The 25,354-nt window shown below is 37.9% G+C and overlaps 1 protein-coding gene and 1 pseudogene across 1 annotated transcript in view; both read right to left on the reverse strand.

Annotated features, from left to right (window-relative positions):
• Nucleotides 1-25,354, reverse strand: part of PSME4 (proteasome activator subunit 4) — a 101,247-nt gene that overhangs the window by 69,267 nt on the left and 6,626 nt on the right. The window contains exons 2-3 of the mRNA XM_068563892.1: nucleotides 3,068-3,208; nucleotides 2,302-2,418 (exon numbers count right to left, since the gene is read on the reverse strand). Coding sequence (XP_068419993.1) covers nucleotides 2,302-2,418; nucleotides 3,068-3,208 — 258 coding nt within the window. The remainder of the gene's footprint in view (nucleotides 1-2,301; nucleotides 2,419-3,067; nucleotides 3,209-25,354) is intronic.
• Nucleotides 14,162-14,724, reverse strand: LOC137777926 (acyl carrier protein, mitochondrial pseudogene; annotated as a pseudogene).

Here is a 25,354-nt window from a genome sequence, read left to right on the forward strand (position 1 = left end):
CTCCCATGATTTACCAAAGACTTTCAGAGGCAGTCAAAAAATGAGCCAGGAAAATTTTAGAAAGATAACTGATTTTGAACTCCATTTAAAGGTCCCTGAAATCTATGAAATGGTGATTCTAGTCAAAAGTTCAATGGGCTCAGGACTTCCCTGGTGGCCCAGTGGCTGAGAATCCGTCTGCCCATGCAGGGGACACGGGTTCAATCCCTGGTCCAGGAAGATCCCACATGCCGCGGAGCAACTAAGCCTGTGCACCAGAACTACTGAGCTTGCACTCTAGAGCCCGCGAGCCACAACTACTGAGCCTGCATGCTGCAACTACTGAAGCCTGCGTGCCTAGAGCCTGTGTTCCACAACAAGAGAAGCCACCGCAATGAGAAGCCTGCACACCTCAACGAAGAGTAGCCCCCGCTCACCGCAACTAGAGAAAGCCTGCGTGCAGCAACAAAGACCCAACGCAGCCAAAAAAAATAATAATAAAATAAAACAGCTTTAGAAAAAAAAAAGTTCAATAGGCTCAGATTTTGAGGTCTAGTCAATCCAGTCTGTTCCATGCTCCCTCCAGCAGAAATAAAACTCAAAAGTAATCTTTCATGTTAAATTTGGGTTTTTCATAATAAATATTAGTAAAAACACACTTGAACATTGTACCATTTAGTTTCATGATGAATTTTGCCATATTTATGGTTCAAATGGGTTTCCCTGTTTTAACACATGAAATCTTCAGGAAATAAATACCTTCTCACCATGTGACTGACTGAAATACCTTCTGACAGTATTTGTGACTACTGTCCAAAAAACAATTAGGGCCTAAGTTCACAATTACCTATAGTTTTTTTTTTTTTTACTCTTTCCATTTACATCATTTCACTATTTACCTATGACCTAAAAGTCTTTAAAGTCTGCCATCTGCAGTCATTTTCAAAAAAATTCACTTACAACTGCTGACTTAAGTGAGGCCTGAGGATTAATCATGGATTAAATGAACTGAACTGGGTAGACATGTAAACATGTCTAGGATTGAGAGAAAAACCACAGAAATAAATGTTCAAAGACTTCATTTATAAAAGAGAAAAAGGAAAATAATACAGGCATATAAAATGGTGTTCTTCAGGAAATGAGTGCATATGTATATGACAAACAACTCTAGATAATAAGAGGAAACAGCTATTAAAAGTTTAAGAGGGGCTTCCCTGGTGGCGCAGTGGTTGAGAATCTGCCTGCCAATGCAGGGGACACGGGTTCGAGCCCTGGTCTGGGAAAATCCCACATGCCGCGGAGCAACTAAGCCCGTGTGCCACAACAACTGAGCCTGCGCGTCTGGAGCCTGTGCTCCACAACAAGAGAGGCCGCGATAGTGAGAGGCCCGCGCACCGCGATGAAGAGTGGCTCCCGCTTGCCGCAACTAGAGAAAGCCCTCGCACAGAAACGAAGACCCAACACAGCCAAAAATAAATAAATAAATAAATTAATTAATTAATTAAAAAAAAAGTTTAAGAAAACATTTCCTAAAAATAAACCTCAATCACAAATTTAAGAGTATTTTAAGCCAAACATGCTAAGACTGGGAAAATTAAGAGCTAGATCACAACTGGACAAACCCTTGTTAACAGGGAAAAATGACACTTTGCAGTCAAGCCTGAAATCACTATTAATCAAAAAGGACAGATGATTATATTGTACTCTGTAAATGTTCAGAATAAAAATACAAAACGTACCAAAATTAGAGACCTGAAAGAGTCAGGATGTGTGTACAAGAAGCCATAACAGCCAGAGATTTATAATCTTATTATGTCTAAACATTACTAGAAAATAACATAAACCAAAGACCGTGCATTTGAATAGTTTGTGCTATAAGACAGTCAATCACTGAAACTGATGCCTCTTTAACTGGGAGTGTGTGTGCTCTGGGATGTGGGTGCCCCCTGGAATAGGCAAAGCTCCTCCTCTTGAAGCATTCATTTTACTTGAAGAATTAAAACACATGTGGATATACTATGAAGAATGCCAAATGTGCATGACAAAATATTAGATTTCAAACAAAAATCTCTTGTTTTCTTTGGCCAGTATGGTGATGTTAGCTGTTAGAGATATGGTGGTGGGAAATTCTTAAGTGCAGCTTCAGATATAGTTTAAAGAGGGCAATAGCTTGTTTTAGGAGTCAAGATACATAAAAATGAGCACATTAAAATGTGTATTTGCTTGCTTATCTCAAGTAACCCAACATTTCTCAATCATGATCAAACCCCTAAGAGTCCCCAAAAGTGCTCCCCCAAAAGTACTTTAAATTGAAATACTTACTTAGGAAACCAATTTAATCCCAGGTGCTCTGTCTTGGAATATAATATTCTTTCCACCATGTCATAAAGTGGTCTCCAAGGTAACTCCAAGTCATCTCTTGAAAGAAGTTCCTTTTTCCTAATTAAAGAAAGAGTAAATACATGTGTGTATGCTTGCTCAGGGTGTGTATACTACACATACTACACAGGGAGAACAGTTGTTAAATGTTGCTGTCATCACAGTGGGTTTTGCCTTTCCCCATCCTCAGCCACTCACTGGCAAAACATGGTAGGAGGAAGAACAATGCACCGGACTTTTGCTGCTGTCCAAACCTCAAGGGGCACCAGGTAAAAAGAGGCATTAAAATTTGTGCCACCATTACTGTAGATGAGTTTCATACTTTCCCACACTATCTATGGAGTACTTAATGTTTCCCGAATTGTGCTGGGTGCCTGGGATAAGCAAAAGAATAAATGATCCCTGTCTTCTCAAGGATCTTACAATCTACATAAGGGAAGGTAATTAGTATAAATGAAACAATCAGACAATATATAGTTCAATATGTGCTAGAGAAGAGAAGGCTTCATGGAGGAAAAGGAATCTTAATTAAAAGGTTAATTAATTAACACATGCGGTTTAAACTTATGATAAAGTTTTCTGCAATCTTTTTCCAAAATGGTAATCTGGGACTTGATCTTCTTACCAAAGAATGCTTAGCTCTCCTCATTCCCTAAAACCTTGAAGAAAAACAAAAAATCTTAGCAGAAATCACAGGAAATTGACTTACTTTAACAAGTTGATTAAGAGACGTGCAAACCCCTGCATCATGCTGATTTCCAGTTTTGGAATTGATACCAGCTCATATAATAATTTGATAAAAAGAACATGATCTTCTTTGCTAAATTTTCTCCCGTAAAGTCGAATATATCTGCAAGAGAAAAATCGATACAGCCTTTAAAAAAAGATATGGTGACACATTCATGTTCATTGCAGCATTATTCACATAGCCAAAGTGTGGAAGTAACATAAATGTCCACCAACAGACGAATGGATAAAGACAATGTTTATATATATATATACACACACACATACACACACACACGTGTATATATATATACACAATGGAATATTATTCAGCCTTTAAGAAGAAAGCTGTCATATGCTAAAACACAGATGGACCTTGAGGACATTATGCTAAGTGAAATAAGACAATCAAAAAACGTCAAATCCTGCATGATTCCACTTATATGCAGTATCTAAAGTAATCAAACTCATAGAAACAGAAAGTACAATGGTGGTTGCCAGGGGCTGGGAAGGCAGACAGGGAGCTATTGTTCAACGGGTATAGGGTTTCAGTCATACAAGATGAAAAATTCTAGAGATCTGTTGTACAACAATGTACGCACAGTTAACAATACCATACTGTACACTTAAAAATTGTTAAGAGGGTAAATTTAAGAGTTTGTCACAATAAAAAAAAAAAATGTATTGTTACACTTTAATTTCAAAATTCTTTGATGTCAAACATTTTATCACACTGTACACTCATCACTGTGCAGGAAAGACTTACTCTATATTTTAATTAAGAGATTACCAAATAAGTATTTTATTGACAAAAAACTTATAATTCAGTTATAATAACTGAATTCACATGAACATTTAATGACGAATTATAACACTGCTGTTTTATTTTTGCATGGTTTTAACTGGCCTTTGGACACAGTAACCTGAAAAGAATCCCTCTGCACCCTTTCCTTTATTAAGCAAGTGCTCATTCAGAATAACAATCTACCTAATGACTTGCTAAAACTACTTAAAAACATCATATCACAACATTATAAAACAGAACAAAAGAGTACAGACATAGAAGTTTACTGTTTTAACCACAAGAACCTTTGATGAACGCTTACTGAGAATCCTGAAACAATACAGCGTTACCTAACTTGTACTATTTGTTTCTAGGGATTAACTCATAACTATAATAAAATTATGTTGCTACCAAAAAAGCACAGTATTTTATCTCAAAATTATACGTTTTCAATTTTTTAACTTTAAGGAATCAATGTAATCAAAAGTGTCAACTATAAGCAATTTAAGGAAAAGGTGTCCCAAAAAGCAAGAATGACTAACCATGGCATAGTTAAGGATTCAGAAGTAACTAAAACTTAAGTAACAAAAACTTACTTAGAACAAATTACTGGATACTTAAAATCATAAACTCCTTTGAGGAAGACCATTTTATAGACAAGCACATAATTCAACAGAAGACGCAGCATTAATATTCCTTATATGATCTTTAGCACTTCCCCAACAGCTAAGATCAAATTAAACTCACGTTTAACTTCTAAAATTAGAATACCTGTTTTTCTTTTTCCAGGAAATCCTCAATATTCTTGGTCCAATAAGAGCACTCTTTTTTTTTTATTTTCTCAGGCTGCTGCATATTTATTCAGCTCTTGTCTGTCTGAACTTTCAAGGTATAATCCCATGATTTCACCTTAGTACTAGGCGATCAAACAGTATTGGGGGTGGGGGGCAGCGAGGGGAGACAGCAATGAGACCTGAGATATTGTTTTGCCTGTCAGTAATTACCGTGAAAGTTTCTTAACCACCTAGGCCTGGTAAAGGAAATGGGCTAATGAAGACAATACATAGAGACCCTAAGCCCAGGGCTGCCAGAGATATTTCAGGCTGCTGAATAAACATGGTACAGACTCCTGAAGCCCCTCTCAATTTCACTCTAAATTTAGGAGTAAAAGCTAGAATCATTTAAATGCTACTTTCAGATGAAAACAAACCATATCCCCTAAGAAACAGCACATATTTTAAAGATAAAACAGAAGAGTCCAAAGAAACATTTCTTGTTCCCAGTGGCTACCTCAGGCCTTGACAGGGCTCCAGGTGCCCCTGCGGTTATGCACTTACTCTCCCTTGTGGCTAAGAAACTTCCGTGGAAAAATTGAAGAAACACTGCTCTAAGCAACTGAAACAATTTACCTACAAGCCTTTTTACTGTAGTATAAATTGTGTAAACATTAGGGACATAAAATTCATAGAGTCCAAAATTTAATACTATGAAAAGAAGAGACCAACCCAGGGATTCTTAGAGGAGCTAGAACTGCTAACAAAACTAGAGATTTTAGGGGGATTACTCAGAAACCTATTTGCCCTGTCAACAGCAAATAGTTCTTGCCAACCAGAAGGTGATTCCTGCCTCAGCATTTCTCAAAACGCAGACCAAGAAGACTTCTTCTGAAGAGCACAGAAAATACTAAAAGAAGAAAATTAATAACTGGTCTTCATTAAAATCAGGAACTTCTATTCACAATAAAACACCATTAAAAATAAAAAAGCCCAGTCAGCTATTTGGAATACATATCACCATCTGACAAAGTACTCACCCAAACTACTTAAGAACTCCTTCAAATCAATAATAAACACAACCAAATAAAAAATGGGCAGGGGCTTCCCTGGTGGCGCAGTGGTACTACTTAAGAACTCCTTCAAATCAATAATAAACACAACCAAATAAAAAATGGGCAGGGGCTTCCCTGGTGGCGCAGTGGTTGAGAGTCTGCCTGCCAATGCAGGGGACGCGGGTTCGAGCCCTGGTCCGGGAAGATCCCACATGCCGCGGAGCGGCTGAGCCCGTGAGCCACAATTACTGAGTGCTCCACAGCAAGAGAGGCCGCGACAGTGAGAGGCCTGTGCACCGTGATGAAGAGTGGCCCCCACTCGCCGCAACTGGAGAAAGCCCTCACACAGAAACGGAGACCCAACACAGCCAAAAATAAAATAAATAAATAAATAAAAACAAAACAAACAAACAAACAAAAATCCTTCCTTGGCAAAATAAAAACTTGGGAGCCCTAAGCCAATCCCAATTAAAAAAAAAAAAAAAAAATGGGCAAAAGACTCAGGAAGGCACTTCTCAAAAGACAACATCCAGATGACTAATAAGCATATGAAAAGACACTCAACACCATTGCTCATCAGTAAAAGCAAATTAAAACCACAATAGGGGATGGGAACCAATATGGCGGAGTACAAGGACGTGCTCTCACTCCCTCTTGTGAGAACACCAGAATCACAACTAGCTGCTGGACAATCATTGACAGGAAGACACTGGAACTCACCAAAAAAGATACCCCACATCCAAAGACAAAGAAGAAGCCACAATGAGATGGTAGGAGGGGCGCAATCACAGTAAAATGAAATCCCATAGCTGCTGGGTGGGTGATTCACAGACTGCAGAACACTTATACCACAGAAGTCGACCCACTGGAGTGAAGGTTCTGAGCCCCACGTCAGGCTTCCCAACCTGGGGGTCCAGCAACAGGAGGAGGAATTCCTAGACAATCAGACTTTCACGCCTAGTGGTATTTGATTGCAGGACTTCGACAGGACTGGGGGAAACAGAGACTCCACTCTTGGAGGGCACACACAAAGTAGTGTGTGCATCGGGACCCAAGGCAAGGAGAAGTGACCATAGGGGAGACCGAACCAGACCTACCTGCTAGTGCTGGAGGGTCTCCTGCAGAGGCGGGGGGGCGGCTGTGGCTCACCATGGGGACAAGGACACTGGCAGCAGAAGTTCTGGGAAGTACTCCTTGGCGTGAGCCCTCCCAGAGTCTGTCATTAGCCCCACCAAAGAGCCCAGGTAGGCTCCAGTGTTGGGTTGCCTCAGGCCAAACAACCAACAGGGAGGGAACCCAGCCCCACCCATCAGCAGTCAAGCGGATTAAAGTTTTACTGAGCTCTGCCCACCGGAGCAACAGTCAGCTCTACCCACCACCAGCCCCTCCCATCAGGAAACTTACACAAGCCTCTTAGATAGCCTCATCCACCACAGGGCAGACAGCAGAAGCAAGAACTACAATCCTGCAGCCTGTGGAACAAAAACCACATTCACAGAAAGATAGACAAGATGAAAAGGCAGAGGGCTATGTACCAGATAAAGGAACAAGATAAAAAACCCCAAAAAAACTAAATGAAGTGGAGATAGGCAACCTTTCAGAAAAAGAATTCAGAGTAATGATAGCGAAGATGATCCAGGACCTCGGAAAAAGAGTGGAGGCAAAGATCGAGAAGATGCAAGAAACGTTTAACAAAGACCTAGAAGAATTAAAGAAAAAACAAACAGAGATGAACAAGACAATAACTGAAATGAAAACTACACTAGAAGGAATCAATAGCAGAATAACTGAGGCAAAACGATAAGTGACCTGGAAGACAGAATGGTAGAATTCACTGCTGCAGAACAGAATAAAGAAAAAAGAACGAAAAGAAATGAAGACAGCCTAAGAGACCTCTGGGACAACATTAAATGCAACAACATTCACATTATAGGGGTCCCAGAAGGAGAAGAGAGAGAGAAAGGACCAGAAAAAATATTTGAAGAGATTATAGTCGAAAACTTCACTAGCATGGGAAAGGAAATAGCCACCCAAGTCCAGGAAGCGCAGAGAGTCCCATACAGGATAAACCCAAGGAGAAACACGCCGAGACACATAGTAATCAAGTTGACAAAAATTAAAGACACAGAAAAATTATTGAAAGCAGCAATGGAAAAACGACAAATAACATACAAGGGAACGCCCATAAGGTTAACAGCTGATTTCTCAGCAGAAACTCTACAAGCCAGAAGGGAGTAGCCGGATATACTTAAAGTGATGAAAGGGAAGAACATACAACCAACATTACTCTACCCGGCAAGGACCTCATTCAGATTCGATGGAGAAATCAAGAGCTTTACAGAGAAGCAAAAGCTAAGAGAATTCAGCACCACCAAAACAGCTCTACAACAAATGCTAAAGGAACTTCTCTAAGTGAGAAACACAAGAGAAGAAAATGACCTACAAAAACAAACCCAAAACAATTAACAAAATGGTCATAGGAACATACATATCGATAATTACCTTAAACTTGAATGGATTAAATGCTCCAACCAAAAGACACAGGCTTGCTGAATGGATACAAAAACAAGACCCATACATATGCTGTCTACAAGAGCCCCACTTCAGACCTAGGGACACATACAGACTGAAAGTGAGGGGATGGAAAAAGATATTCCATGCAAATAGAAATCAAAAGAAAGCTGGAGTAGCAATACTCATATCAGATAAAATAGACTTTAAAATAAAGAATGTTACAAGAGACAAGGAAGGACACTACATAATGATCAAGGGATCAATCCAAGAAGAAGATATAACAATTATAAATATATATGCACCCAACATAGGAGCACCTTAATACATAAGGCAACTGCTAACAGCTATAAAAGAGGAAATCGACAGTAACACAATAATAGTGGGGGACTTTCACACCTCACTTACACCAATGGACAGATCATAGAAAATGAAAATAAAGAAAGAAACAGAAGCTTTAAATGACACAATAGACCAGATAGATTTAATTAATATTTATAAGACATTTCATCCCAAAACAGCAGATTACACTTTCTTCTCAAGTGCGCACAGAACATTCTCCAGGATAGATCACATCTTGGGTCACAAATCAAGTCTCAGTAAACTTAAGAAAACTGAAATCATATCAAGCATCTTTTCGACCACAATGCTATGAGATTAGAAATCAATTACAGGGGAAAAAACGAAAAAAACACAAACACATGGAGGCTAAACAATACGTTACTAAATAACCAAGAGATCACTGAAGAAATCAAAAAGGAAATCAAAAAATAGCTAGACAGAAGTAACAATGAAAACACGATGATCCAAAACCTATGGGATGCAGCAAAAGCAGTAATAAGAGGGAAGTTTATAGCTATACGAGCCTACCTCAAGAAACAAGAAAAATCTCAAGTAAACAATCTAACCTTACACCTAAAGGAACTAGAGAAAGAAGAACAAACAAAACCCAAAGTTAGCAGAAGGAAAGAGATCATAAAGATCAGAGCAGAAATAAATGAAGTAGAAACAAAGAAAACAATAGCAAATATCAATAAAACTAAACACTGGTTCTTTGAGAAGATAAACAAAATTGATTAACCATTAGCCAGACTCATCAAGAAAAAGAGGGAGAGGACTCAAATCAATAAAATTAGAAATGAAACAGGAGAAGTTACAACAGACACCGCAGAAATACAAAGCATCCTAAGAGACTACTACAAGCAACTCTATGCCAATAAAATGGACAACCTGGAAGAAATGGACAAATTCTTAGAAAGGTATAACCTTCCAAGACGGAACCAGAAAGAATTAGAAAATATGAACAGAACAATCACAAGTAATGAAATTGAAACTGTGATCAAAAATCTTCCAAAAAACAAAACTCCAGGACCAGACGGCTTCACAGGTGAATTCTATCAAACATTTAGAGACGAGCTAACACCCATCCTTCTCAAACTCTTCCAAAAAATTGCAGAGGAAGGAAAACTCCCAAACTCATTCTCTGAGGCCACCATCACCCTGATACAAAATCAGACAAAGATACTACAAAAAAAGAAAATTACAGACCAATATCACTGAGGAATATAGATGCAAAAATCCTCAACAAAATACTAGCAAACAGAATCCAACAACACATTAAAAGGATCAAACACCATGATCAAGTGGGATTTATCCCAGGGATGCAAGGATTCTTCAATATACGCAAATCAATCAATGTGATACACCATATTAACAAACTGAAGAAGAAAAACCATATGATCATCTCAATAGATGCAGAAAAAGCTTTTGACAAAATTCAACACCCATTTATGATAAAAACTCTCCAGAAAGTGGGCATAGAGGGAAACTACCTCAACAAAATAAAGCCCATATACGACAAACCCACAGCAAACATCATTCTCAATGGTGAAAAACTGAAATCATTTCCTCTAAGATCAGGAACAGACAAGGATGTCCACTCTCACCACTATTATTCAACATAGTTTTGGAAGTCCTAGCCACGGCACTCAGAGAAGAAAAAGAAATAAAAGGAATACAAATTGGAAAAGAAGAAGTAAAACTGTCACTTTTTGCAGATGACATGATACTATACATAGAGAATCCTAAAGATGCCATCAGAAAACAACTAGAGCCAATCAATGAATTTTGTGAAGTTGCAGGATACAAAATTAATGCACAGAAATCTCTTGCATTCCTATACACTAATGATGAAAAATCTGAAAGAGAAATTAAGGAAACACTCCCTTTTACCATTGCAACAAAAAGAATAAAATACCTAGGAATAAACCCACCTAGGGAGACAAAAGACCTGTATGCAGAAAACTATAAGACACTGCTGAAAGAAATTAAAGATGATACCAACAGATGGAGAGATATACCATGTTCTTGGATTGGAAGAATCAATACTGTGAAAACGACTATACTACCCAAAGCAATCTACAGATTCAATGCAATCCCTATCAAATTACCAATGGCATTTTTTACAGGACTAGAACAAAAAATCTTAAAATTTGTATGGAGACACAAAGAACCCGAATAGCCAAAGCAGTCTTGAGGGAAAAAAACGGAGCTGGAGCAATCAGACTCCCTGACTTCAGACTATACTACAAAGTTACACTAATCAAGACAATATGGTACTGGCACAAAAACAGAAACATAAATCAATGGAACAAGATAGAAAGCCCAGAGATATACCCACGTACCTATGGTCAACTAATCTATGACAAAGGAGGCAAGGATATACAATGGAGAAAAGACAGCCTCTTCAATAAGCGGTGCTGGGAAAACTGGACAGCTACGTGTAAAAGAATGAAATTACAACACTCCCTAACACCATACACAAAAATAAACTAAAAATGGATTAGAGACCTAAATGTAAGACCAGACACTATAAAACTCTTAGAGGAAAATATAGGAAGAACACTCAATGAGATAAATCACAGCAAGATCTTTTTTGATACACCTCCTAGAGTAATCGAAATAAAAACAAAAATAAACAAATGGGACCTAATGAAACGTAAAAGCTTTTGCACAGCTAAGGAAACCATAAACAAGACGAAAAGACAACCCTCAGAATGAGAGAAAATATTTGCAAACGAATCAACGGACAAAGGATTAATCTCCAAAATATATAAACAGCTCATGCAGCTCAATATTAGAAAAACAAACAACCCAATCAAAAAATGGGCAGAAGACCTAAACAGACATTTCTCCAAAGAAGACATACAGATGTCCAAGAAGCACATCAAAAGCTGCTCAACATCACTAATTATTAGAGAAATGCAAATCAAAACTACAATGAGGTATCACCTCACACCAGTTAGAATGGGCACCGTCAGAAAATCTACAAACAACAAATGCTGGAGAGGGTGTGGAGAAAAGGGAAACCTCTTGCACTGTTGGTGGGAATGTAAATTGATACAGCCACTATGGAGAACAGTATGGAGGTTCCTTAAAAAACTAAAAATAGAATTACCATATGATCCAGCAATCCCACTACTGGGCATAGACCCAGAGAAAACCATAATTCAAAACGACACATGCACCCCAATGTTCATTGCAGCACTATTTTCAATAGCCAGGTCATGGAAGCAACCTAAATGCCCACTGACATACAAATGGATAAAGAAGCTATGGTACATATATACAATGGAATATTACTCGGCCATAAAAAGGAACGAAATTGGGTCATTTGTTGAGACACGGATGGATCTAGAGATTGTCATACAGAGTGAAGTAAGTCAGAAAGAGAAAAACAAATATCGTATATTAAGGCATGTATGTGGAAACTAGAAAAATGGTACAGATGAACCAGTATGCAGGGCAGAAGTTGAGACACAGATGTAGAGAACAAACGTACGGACACCAAGGGGGGAAAGCCGCGGGGGAGTGGGGATGATGGTGTGAGGAGTTGGGCGATTGGGATTGACATGTATACACTGATGTGTATAAAATTGATGCCTAATAAGAACCTACTGTATAAAAAAATAAATTAAATTTAAAAATTAAAAAAAAAAAAAAGAGAAAAACAAACCACAATAGGGTACCACTTCATACCACCAGACTGGCTAAAATTAAAAAGCCCAACAATACCCAGTTTTGGTGAGAACGTGGAGGAACCAGACCTTTCATATGCTACTGATGGGTGTATAAAGTGGTATAGCCACTCTGGAAAAACTGCTTGACACATTACCTAGTAAATGTCTATTAGACATTAGACTGTTTAAAATGCACATTCCTAGGCTCTATCTTAAATCTAGTCCATCGAAAATACTGGGAGTGTTAAATGCAGTAAAGCTGTTTCTTTAAAAAAGAAAGGAAATTTTAAAAAATATTGAGAATGGAGGCTGAGAGTCTCCATTTTACAAAAACAACTCCAGTTTTTTCTATATATTTATGCTCAAAAATTCTACTTTAGACCATATTTAGAGACAGTCCATTCCCTTTTTCCAACTAATCTGCACATTAAATTTTACGACTAAAACTTTCTATTAAAATACTTCAAAACCTTGGGAAGAGTCAGGATTGAACTTTTGAATAGGATATTTTCTTAAACTATCCAGAATATATAGATGACAAGTCATTATGTTCCATCCTCCCACAGGGGGAAAAAAAAACAGTAAAAGATAATACAAAAGCACTTTTCAACTGCTTCCTCCTCACAACCCTACAGCGTATTAATCAAGTGTATTAATCAAATGCTTGAATTTTTTTAAAAAAATTTATGTTTATTTATTTATTTTTGGCTGCATCGGGTCTTCATTGCTGCGCGCAGGCTTTTCTCTAGTTGTGGTGAGTGGGGCCTACTCTTCGTTGCAGTGCACGGGCTTCTCTTGTTGTGGAGCACGGGCTCTAGGCGTGCAGGTTTCAGTAGTTGTGGCACATGGGCTCAGTAGTTGTGGCACATGGGCTCAGTAGTTGTGGCGCACGGGCTTAGTTGCTCCGCAGCACGTGGGATCTTCCGGGGGCTCGAACCCATGTCCCCTGCATTGGCAGGTGGATTCTTAACCACTGCGCCACCAGGGAAGTCCCAAATGCTTTAACTTTTAATCTCAAGTAAAGAAAGACAGTGGCATGCCAGCAACAGCAATTATTTAACGAAATGTACAATGCTGTCAAGGTTTTTTCTACTATATATCCTGAAGATAAGTTTACTAAATATCAAAGGAAATTTAAGTAAAGTATAAAATTATACAGCCCTATTGGAATGAACTAAGAATTGGAGCTTGGCTAGAGGCTAAAAATATTGGTTTTCAATACAAGTATAGTCATTCATCAGTTATTTTTCTTCAAGGCAGTCACTGGGTTTCTAAGGTTCTATATCCATCAGTAAAGCAAAATTAACATCATTTCAGAGCAACATTAAGACTATTTGTTATTATAAAACATATACAACATTTGCAATGAAATTTAACCTTAAGTGTTTTATTTTGAGTAGCCCTAATTACAAGGCAAAAAAATGAAACTTTAGCTTGAAATTTTAAAAACCAGAATTTAAATATTGTCATTGAAAGTACTTAAAAGTATTTATGGATGATTTTTTTCTTCAATCTCACATCTAGCAATATGTCCTAAATGAAAATTCAGAATATCAAAATCAAAATACCAAAAAGCTTTTCAAGAGCACACTTGCAATTAATAAAAATTTCCTGTAAAAACCCTATAAGTCTGATATAAGAGAATGGTTTGTTAAATTGTGGTTTATGCCTTTAGACTACAATGTAGTCATTTAAAATTGTTTTCAAAGAATTTTTATGGATGTGAAATGTAATATATAAAAAATCAGGATACAAAACATTCACAATATGCAACTAAATAAAAAAGAAACAATCATGCATTAAAATTAAAAAATAAACACTATAAAGAGTTACCTCTTTTTTTTCTTTTTTTTTTGGTTTTACAGATTTATTTTCAAAGGGCAAAAAACACTTAAGATAATTTAAGTACAAGTCTAAACAGAGTTACTCTGTCAAAGTCAGCAATGATGCAGAAATGCGTTCTCACTTCCAGACACTCACCAGCATCTTCTGAGTCTTCTCTCAGTGAAGAAAAGGGGTCTGATATTTTATTCATATACCTCCTCCTTATCTGCAATGTAATCTACAATTTCTTGTGGGCACATTAACTTCCCCGCATCTAGATCAGGAATTTCAAACCCAAATTCGTCTTCCATAGCCATGATAATCTCCACTTGGTCCAAACTGTCTCAGCCCAGGTCCTTCATAAAATGGGAATTTACTAAGAGCTTTTCTGGGTCAGTCTTGTCATAGAGTTGCAAGGCGTAAAGAACACGGTCCTTGATTCCCTCTAATGTCAAAGGGGGTATGTCCTTATACTGGTGGCACAGCTGTGTAACTTCGCCTGGAACCTGCACAAGTACCGAGGCCGTCTTTGGAGCCCCAGGCCTCGTCCGGGCCCCCGAGGGGAACAGGGTGGTGCTGAGCGGCAGGGCCGCGGCCAGCGTGGGGAGCCTGGGCAGCGGCACGAAGGCTGCGGGCAGTCGGAGGACACAGGCACAAAGGACACGAGCCGCCATGGCTACGCCGACCCAGGATGCACGGCGCTAAAGTGTTACCTCTTGATGGTCAAACTACTTCATGTTTTTCTACATACCTTTGTTTATTCAAACTCTTCTAAAGTAAACAGGCATTATTTATTATAATTAAAATTAACATGTAAAAACATTTCATATCAACCTCTGTTGTATAATGTTTAAAATTAGGTAATCAACATTTCTGCATTTCTACTATTATCTTAATTAAAAAATCTACTAAAGTCCTACTTAAAAGAGCATAGAAGGGATCCCCTGGCGGTCCAGTGGCTAGGGCTCTGGTGCTTTCACTGCTGTGACCCGGGTTCAATTCCTGGTGGGGGAACTAAGATCCCACAAGCTGTGCAGCGACCAAAAATATAAAAAATAAAGAGCATAGGAGTCAAGTTGTATGGGTCTCACTAGCCAAAAATGAAACCAAGAATCACGATAATTAACTACAATGTATGTTTAAATTCACTAAGTTCATAAAGAATAAAAGGTATCACCATTTTGCAATATCTAACAGATGTAGGACAGTTACTGACATCACAAAAAGAGAAAATCAGGGATTACGCATCTCCTGATAAAATTATACAATACTATTATATAGTCTTGAAAAAGAAAATGAAACTTTATGTCCTTAATAGCAGCAACAAAATCAATTACTGTGTCTTTACCACTTCAATCTGACTTCCACTAAAGGTAATTAGAATTATGTAATTAATAAAGCTGACTTTAAAAGATACAAATAAAAATTGTGAGCTTACAGAAACTATGCCCTCTTTTCAATTTTTTGTGGGACATCTATAAAAACTGGTTGTAAAATAGGCCACAAAGAAAACCTTACTTAATTCTAACATGTGAATATTATACTAGCCAAGTAGTCTGATTATAATAAAATGTAAATTAGAAAATATTAACCACGTATAATAAAAAGAAACCAAATCATTTAAAAGCATGCATATGGGGATTTCCCTGGTGGCGCAGTGGTTAAGAATCCGCCTGTAGGGGCTTCCCTGGTGGCACAGTGGTTGAGAATCTGCCTGCCAATGCAGGGGCCACGGGTTCGAGCCCTGGTCTGGGAAGATCCCACATGCCGCGGAGCAACTGGGCCCGTGAGCCACAATAACTGAGCCTGCGCGTCTGGAGCCTGTGCTCCGCAACGAGAGAGGCCGCGACAGTGAGAGGCCCGCGCACCGCGATGAAGAGTGGCCCCCGCTTCCCACAACTAGAGAAAGCCCTCGCACAGAAACGAAGACCCAACACAGCCATAAATAAATAAATTAAAAAAAAAAAAAAAAAAAAAGAATCCGCCTGCCAATGCAGGGGACACGGGTTCGAGCCCTGGTCCACGAGGATCCCACATGCCGCGGAGCAACTAAGCCTGTGCACCACAACTACTGAGCCTGAGCTCTACAGCCTGCAAGCCACAACTACTGAGCCTGAGTGCCACAACTACTGAAGCCCACACGCTTAGTGCTCCACAAGAGAAGCCACCGCAATGAGAAGCCCGAGCACCAGAACGAAGAGTAGCCCCCGCTCGCCGCAACTAGAGAAAGCCGGCGCGCAGCAACAAAGACCCAACGCAGCCAAAAAAAATTTTTTTAATTAAAAAAAAAATGCCAATACACCTCACTGCTAGAAACAGTAAGTGAACAGATAAAATGCAGGGTTTTCTCATAAACCCACCTCTCCTCTTTTCACTCAATTACCTATTTATTCAAAAAGCATTTCTAGAGCAAATGACATGTACAGCACAAGAGTATGATCCAAATAGTTCCTTTAGGCTGAGAACTCACAATCAGATGTGAGGAGACATGTACTCAGAAAACTAGGTAATATACTGAAGGAGGGGAATAAATGCAGTTTTATCAGAGTTTTGTGATCTTTTTTTTTTTTAACCAAAGTTTCATCATACGTAAGTGATTATTGAACCTAATCTTGAAAGAATAGAGAGGTATCATGACTCTGAATAGGAAACTCAAGGTTAAGATAATCTGAGCATTTGGGGAAAGAGGCAGCAAGAGGCACAAAAGACAGCTCTAGGTAGAGGAACACAGAGAGAACAGCAAACTTCTGTGACAAAAAGACACAGCCAAAAGAACACTGCTTGTTCTATTTCCCCTCTAAAAAGTCAAACTGAGGATCAAAAAAGGGGATAGACCATCACAAACAATGGGATTTCCCCGGTGGTCCAGTGGTTAAGACTCTGCCCTTCCAATGCAGTGGGCGGGGGTTGGATCCCTGGTCGGAGAACTAAGATCCCACTTGCCGCACAGTGGGGCCAAAACAACAACAAACAAACAAACAAACAACCATGGCTGCTGGTTGGAACGATGGGAACAAAGGTGTTATATAAAGTGGAGGATGTCTTATGTTTCCATGCTAACTTGTTTTGCAACTCCCAACATTATAATCAACTCTGGATAGACAGAATATTTATGGATTTCAACACAGTAGCCAAGCAAGCAGGAAGAGCATGGTTCTACAAGTTTGCTGAGAATTCAAACTGCTCTGTGTCAGTCCCTTGGGCAAGTCATTTAACCTTCCAGGCATTTGTAAAACCTGGGTTTTCTCACAAGGCTATGGTGATGGATAATTGATTAATGTGCATGAAAGACATTCTGATTTAATTGTTCTAGAATGGGCTTCCAGGTACCAGTTGTTTTTTATAAGTTTCCCAGATGTCTCACTATGTTTGAGAACCACTGCACCTTAGCAGACTGACTAGAGCACAATATATGCTTTTTAAACTCTGTTAAAATCATTAAAAATATAATACTAATACAATCTGTTTCAATTTATGTTCTTTAATTACTTATGAGGCTAAATACACCTTAAGATATTTGCCTTTAAAAAAATACAAAAAGGGCTTCCCTGGTGGCACAGTGGTTGAGAATCTGCCTGCCAATGCAGGCGACACGGGTTCGAGCCCTGGTCTGCGAAGATCCCACATGCCGTGGAGCAACTAGGCCTGTGAGCCACAACTACTGAGCCTGCGCGTCTGGAGCCTGTGCTCCGCAACAAGAGAGGCCGCGATAATGAGAGGCCCGCGCACCGCGATGACGAGTGGCCCCCACTTGCCGCAACTAGAGAAAGCCCTCGCACAGAAACGAAGACCCAACACAGCCATAAATTAATTAATTAATTAATTAATTAAACCCAAAAAGTATTAAAAAAAAAAAAAAAAAGAGTGGCCCCCACTTGCCACAACTAGAGAAAGCCCTCGCACAGAAACGAAGACCCAACATAGCCAAAAATAAAAATAAATAAATAAATAAATTAAAAAAAAAAAAAAAAAAGAGTAGCGGCTTCTTCCTTCAACTCTACCATGCTGTTATCCATTGAACTTCCAGTCAGAAGACCTGGGTTTACCTCAGGTTCTGTCACTAACAGTCAAATCTTAAAAAAAATAAAATAAAAAAGGTCAACCCAGAGGATAAACAATGAGTTAAGTGATGGATAATAAGACAATGTTCCTTCAGTATCTGTATCTAGCCACGCTGGAAATCTGTGGATGGTCCCATAAACCTATACATTTTCTTTTATATATATTTTTTAAACCAACTATAAGTTGCATCCTTGAGACTTGAGAGGAAAATATTATTGGGGGGGGGGGAGATTATTATTATTTTATCAGGAAAGCAATATATACTTATTTAAATGGTTCAAACAGTACAACAAGCATACAAATTTGAAACTGTTGTCTACAACTGTTAACAGCCTGTATAGTATCCTTCTAGACTTTACTTATATACAAATGTACATACTTTATAAAAACATAAATGCAATGATACTATAGATATTATTTACCACTTATTTTTTTCACTTAATAGAAGTCAAGACACTGTTCAATGCCTATAAATATGGATTGGCCATATTCTTTTTAATAGCTATCTAATATTCCATTATAAAAATAATGGGGCTTCCCTGGTGGCGCAGTGGTTGAGAGTCTGCCTGCCAATGCAGGGGACACGGATTCGAGCCCTGGTCTGGGAAGATCCCACATGCCGCGGAGCAGCTACTGAGCCCGTGAGCCACAACTACTGAGCCTGCGCGTCTGGAGCCGTGCTCCGCAATGGGAGAGGCCACGACAGTGAGAGGCCCGCGCACCACGATGAAGAGTGGCCCCCCCCTCGCCGCAACTAGAGAAAGCCCTCGCACAGAAACGAAGACCCAACACAGCCAAAAATAAATAAATTAATTTAAAAAAACAAAAATAAAAATAATGATTTCCTCAATCTTCTTTTTTTAGGCATTTATGTTATTCCTGTTATTTTTTAAAATTACAAATAATATTTAGTAGGTATGTTTGTATTTACATGTTTACACAAGTGTACAAGCATACTGAACAATGAATTCCTAGCTCAAATTGTTTGACATATTGGTGGGGAATACAAAACACAGAAAATAAGACATGTTGAAATTCATTACAGAAATTAATCTCATCCTGAAGCTCTGAGTATAAAATGGAATTGGAATGGTATTTTTGACTGCCTGAGAGGAAAATACTCTTGATGTCCTGATCAAAAGTGCTATCTTTGTCCTCTCTGCCCCTTATAGCTCATACCAAACTTGAGTATTATTCACATTCTATCTCATACTATAGTTATGTATGTAATACATTATTCTATTTCTTTAGCTGACTGAAATCTACATGGTGGCAGGGACCATGCCTCTGTACCTATTTAACCTTCGGCTCTAACCAGAGATGAAACAAGGTGAAATGAACATTGAGAAACATTTTCTCAACTGACTGAACGTATAATTATACCTTAAGAAATACAGTGACATAAGTAATTACAAACAGCTCATTAGGGCTAGTTCTATTTATAAAAAGAAAAAAAAAAAACCCTTCAAACTAACAATAAATATTTGACCAAATTAAACAAATTGACTTTAAAACATCGAGAGTAGGTTTCCAAAACACTGAAAACCAGATCTATCATCTTTACCAAGTGTAGTACTTCTGATGGAAGGCACTAAACAAGGAGATCTGAGGTCTATACTTCTCTTTACCCCCATCCACCACAGGCTGAACAACACAAGAGTTCCAGCATATTGTATGTCAGAGTTACATCCTTTATGACTTACTAAATTGACAGGACAATTTCTAGAGTAATAAAGTCATTCAATATTAACACCTAATGATGCCTCTGTTCTTTTCCCAGTTGCTTCTCTGTTGAGACATGGATAAGGGGCATTCATTTCTTGAAATGCTTTACTGAGTATCAATTAAGGGCCAGACATGGCAACAGGCAATGGAAACATAAAATAAGTAACAAGTGGCCCTAGAGCATGCAGCCTAGAGAGGGAGACAGACAACTGATTATTTCAATAAGTTAAAGTCTGAGTAGAGACTTCAACACTTGTGCTCAATTTGCTCCATCTCTGTTCCCACACATTAAATGGCTTTCTCCAAATTCCTCCGTACCTAACCAAATCCTATCTCAAAGCTCAGCTGCTGTTTCTCCTTCACTGATAGTCTTCCCAGGCAACACAGCCCAGGGAGCTTTCCTCATTCTGGACACATGGTTAAGAGCAACAGCCCTGTGTTCAGCAGGGAAATAGGCTGTTACATAACCTCACTAAGACTCATTTTTTCCATGGTAAAATTGGGATAATAAACGTACCTACAGTTAAATGTGAAAATCAAATGAAATAATGAATATAAAACCCTTAGCATAGTGCTGGCACATTCTGAGCCCTCCACAAATGGTAGGTAGTATCTATACCACTCATTTAACAATCTATGAATGCTCTCTTGTAAAATCCCTCTGATTACTGATATTTTTAAACTGTTGCAACTTTTTGTTTCCATCTCTTGTTTCTTTATAGCTCAATAAGTAGATGTGGATCATATATCTGTAGTACTGAAAGAAACCTGTAAAATCAGTAGCTTTCAAAATTTTTTGACCACAACCCACAGTAATAAATATATAATACACTATACACAAAAACATATGTATAACTGAAACAAAGGTCATGATCATTCACCCTTATTACTTCCAAATTCACTCTAATAATGTTAGTCTCGTTCAACAAATCAAACCAAACTAAATCACACCCAAACTGGTCAAGACCTACTAAACTGATTTCATAACACTTCGGTCATAACTGAAAACTTGGAAAATTCTCTATAAACACTTATAAATGAACATATAGATGAAATATTATGAGGCACTCCAGACAAACAAAAACAAACAAAAAACAAAACACAAAGTGAAAAGGACTTGGATATTTGTCTATTAAATTTTGAGTGTTTTTTTTTTTTAAATCACACTTTTTTTTTAAGTCTTTATTGAATTTGTTACAATATTGCTTCTGTTTTATTATGTTTTGGTTTTTTGGCTGCAAGGCATATGGGATCTTAGCTCCCCCACCAAGGAGCGAACCTGTACCCCGTGCATTGGAAGGAGAAGTCTTAACCACTGGACTGCCAGCAAAGTCCCTAAATCACACTTCTAAATCATTACTTAACTGTTAAATGCCAACTTTTCTCCTGCCATTCACAAATTAGGGACCTATTGTTATATGTTGACAGAAATTTGACAACATTTTATTAACTAGGATCTCAGGAAGTAAACTACCTTCCCTTAGAAAACAAGCTATGCCAACTAAGCTCTTCAGGAATCTGTCCAAAATATAAGCACTCACATGCATTCATAAAATTTCTTGCTCTAAAAGCTTCTACTTCATCCTTGGCTTAAAAAATAAAACTCATATAGAGAACAAAGTAGTGGTTACCAGTGGGGAAAGGGAAGGGGGAAGGGCAACACAGGGGTAGGGGATTAAGAGGTACAAAATATTATTTATAAAATAAGCTACAAGGACATATTGTACAACACAGGGAATATAGCCAATATTTTATAATAACTATAAATGGAGCACAACCTTTAAAAATTGTGAATCATTATCTTGTACACCTGTAACATATATCATACATCAACTATTCTTCAATTAAAAAAATAAAGGAAAAAGGAAAAAAGAAAATTGTCAGCATCGACAGACAAATGGATAAAGAAGATGTAGTACATATATACAATGGAATATTACTCAGCCATAAAAAGGAACGAAATTGGGTCACTTGTAGAGACGTGGATGGATCTACAGACTTTCATACAGTGTGAAGTAAGTCAGAAAGAGAAAAACAAATATCGTATATTAACACATATATGTGGAACCTAGAAAAATGGTACAGATGAACGGCTTTGCAGGGCAGAAATACAGACACAGATGTAGAGAACAAATGTATGGACACCAAGGGGGGAAAGTGGAGGCAGGGTGGGGGGGTGGGTTGAATTGGGAGATTGGGATTGACATATATACACTAATATGTATAAAATGGATAACTAATAAGAACCTGCTGTATAAAAAATAAATTAAATTAAATTTTTTAAAAAAGAAAAAGAAAATCGTCAAAAAATGAAATGAAACACCCACACTTAACAGTCCAAAGATTACTAACACATTCTATTTAGACTGCCTACCATTAGAAGATTATAAAGCATTTATTGAAATGGAAACAAAGAAAACAACAGCAAAGATCAATAAAACTAAAAGCTTGTTCTTTGAGAAGATAAACAACATTGATAAACCATTAGCCAGACACATCAAGAGGAAGGGGACTCAAATAAATAAAATTAGAAATGAAAAAGGAGAAGTTACAACAGACATTGCAGAAATACAAAGCATCCTAAGAGACTACTACAAGCAACTCTATGCCAATAAAATGGACAACATGGAAGAAATGGACAAATTCTTAGAAAGGTATAACCTTCCAAGACTGAACCAGGAAGAAATAGAAAATATGAACAGACCAATCACAAGTAATGAAATTGAAACTGTGATTAAAAATCTTCCAACAAACAAAAGTCCAGGACCAGATGGCTTCACAGGTGAATTCTATCAAACATTTAGAGAAGAGCTAACACCCATCCTTCTCAAACTCTTACAAAAATTGCAGAGGAAAGAACACTCCCAAACTCATTCTATGAGGTCACCACCACCCTGATACCAAAACCAGACAAAGATAGTACAAAAAAAGAAAATTACAGACCAATATCACTGATGAATATAGATGCAAAATCCTCAACAAAATACTGGCAAAGAGAATCCAACAACACATTAAAAGGATCATACACCATGATCAAGTGGGATTTATCCCAGGGATGCAAGGATTCTTCAATATATGCAAATCAATCAATGTGATACACCATAGTAACAAATTGAAGAAGAAAAACCATATGATCATCTCAATAGATGCAGAAAAAGCTTTTGACAATATTCAACACCCATTTATGATAAAAACTCTCCAGAAAGTGGGCATAGAGGGAAACTACCTCAACATAATAAAGGCCATATATGACAAACCCACAGCAAACATCATTCTCAATGGTGAAAAACTGAAAGCATTTCCTCTAAGATCAGGAGCAAGACAAGGATGTCCACTCTCACCACTATTATTCAACACAGTTTTGGAAGTCCTAGCCACGGCAATCAGAGAAGAAAAAGAAATAAAAGGAATACAAATTGGAAAAGAAGAAGTAAAACTGCCACTGTTTGCAGATGACATGATACTATACAAAGAGAATCCTAAAGATGCCACCAGAAAACTACTAGAGCTTATCAATGAATTCGGTAAAGTTGCAGGATACAAAATTAATGCACAGAAATCTCTTGCATTCCTATACACTAATGATGAAAAATCAGAAAGAAACCTACCAAGGGAGACAAAAGACCTGTATGCAGAAAACTATAAGACACTGATGAAAGAAATCAAACGGGACACAAACAGATGGAGAGATATACCACGTTCTTGGATTGGAAGAATCAATATTGTGAAAATGACTATACTACCCAAAGCAATCTACAGATTCAGTGCAATCCCTATCAAATTACCAATGGCATTTTTTACAGAACTAGAACAAAAGATCTTAAAATTTGTATGGAGACACAAAAGACCCCGAAAAGCCAAAGCAGTCTTGAGGGAAAAAAACGGAGCTGGAGGAATCAGGCTCTCCAACTTCAGACTATACTACAAAGCTACAGTAATCAAGACAACATGGTACTGGCACAAAAACAGAAATATAAATCAATGGAACAGGACAGAAAGCCCAGAGGTAAATCCACGCACCTAAGGTCAACTAATCTATGACAAAGGAGGCAAGGATATACAATGGAGAAAAGACAGCCTCTTCAATAAGTGGTGTTGGGAAAACTGGACAGCTACATGTAAAAGAATGAAATTACAACACTCCCTAACACCATACACAAAAATAAACTCAAAATGGATTAGAGACCTAAATGTAAGACTGGACACTATAAAACTCTTAGAGGAAAACACAGGAAGAACACTCTTTGACATAAATCACAGCAAGATCTTTTTTGATGCACCTCCTAGAGTAATGGCAATAAAAACAAAAATAAACAAAAGGGACCTAATGAAACTTAAAAGCTTTTGCAAAGCAAAGGAAACTACAAACAAGATGAAAAGACAACCCTCAAAATGGGAGAAAATATTTGCAAACAAAGCAACGGAAAAAGGATTCATCTCCAAAATATATAAACAGCTCATGCAGCTCAATATTAAAAAAAAAACAACCCAATTAAAAAATGGGCACAAGACCTAAACAGACATTTCTCCAAAGAAGACATACAGATGGCCAAGAAGCACATGAAAAGCTGCTCAACGTCACTAATTATTAGAGAAATACAAATCAAAACTACAATGAGGTATCACCTCACACCAGTTAGAATGGGCATCGTCAGAAAATCTACAAACAACAAATGCTGGAGAGGGTGTGGAGAAAAGGGAACCCTCTTGCACTGTTGGTGGGAATGTAAATTGATACAGCCACTATGGAGAACAGTATGGAGGTCCCTTAAAGAACTAAAAATAGAATTACCATATGACCCAGCAATCCCACTACTGGGCATATACCCAGAGAAAACCATCATTCAAAAAGACACATGCACCCCAATGTTCATTGCAGCACTATTTACAATAGCCAGGTCATGGAAGCAACCTAAATGCCCATCGACAGACGAATGGATAAAGAAGATGTGGTACATATATACAATGGAATATTACTCAGCCATAAAAAGGAACGAAATTGGGTCATTTGTAGAGACGTGGATGGATCTAGAGACTGTCATATGAAGTGAAGTAAGTCAGAAAGAGAAAAACAAATATCATATATTAACGCATATATGTGGAACCTAGAAAAATGGTACAGATGAACCGGTTTGCAGGGCAGAAATAGAGACACAGACGTAGAGAATAAACGTATGGACACCATGGGGTGAAAGTGTCGGGGGGGGGGGGGGGTTGGGGGGGAGGTGGTGTGATGAATTGGGTGATTGGGATTGACATGTATACATTGATGTGTATAAAATGGATAACTAATAAGAACCTGCTGTATAAAAAAATAAATTTAAAAAGTCTATGTGTTTGAAAAAAAAGATTATAAAGCATTTTTAATAATTTTTTAAGCAAGCTCCAACTTACTTGAACTAAAATACTACTCTCAAACCCATTTCACAGCTGCAATGGTGTTAAGTTTTTTCTTAGAAAGGGAAAAAGCCTTTATTACATTTTTTAACTCTAAAATTTAGGGTCTGTGTGTTATGA

The sequence above is a fragment of the Eschrichtius robustus genome, chromosome 15, assembly GCF_028021215.1.
Source record: "Eschrichtius robustus isolate mEscRob2 chromosome 15, mEscRob2.pri, whole genome shotgun sequence".
Classification (NCBI taxonomy): domain Eukaryota; kingdom Metazoa; phylum Chordata; class Mammalia; order Artiodactyla; family Eschrichtiidae; genus Eschrichtius; species Eschrichtius robustus.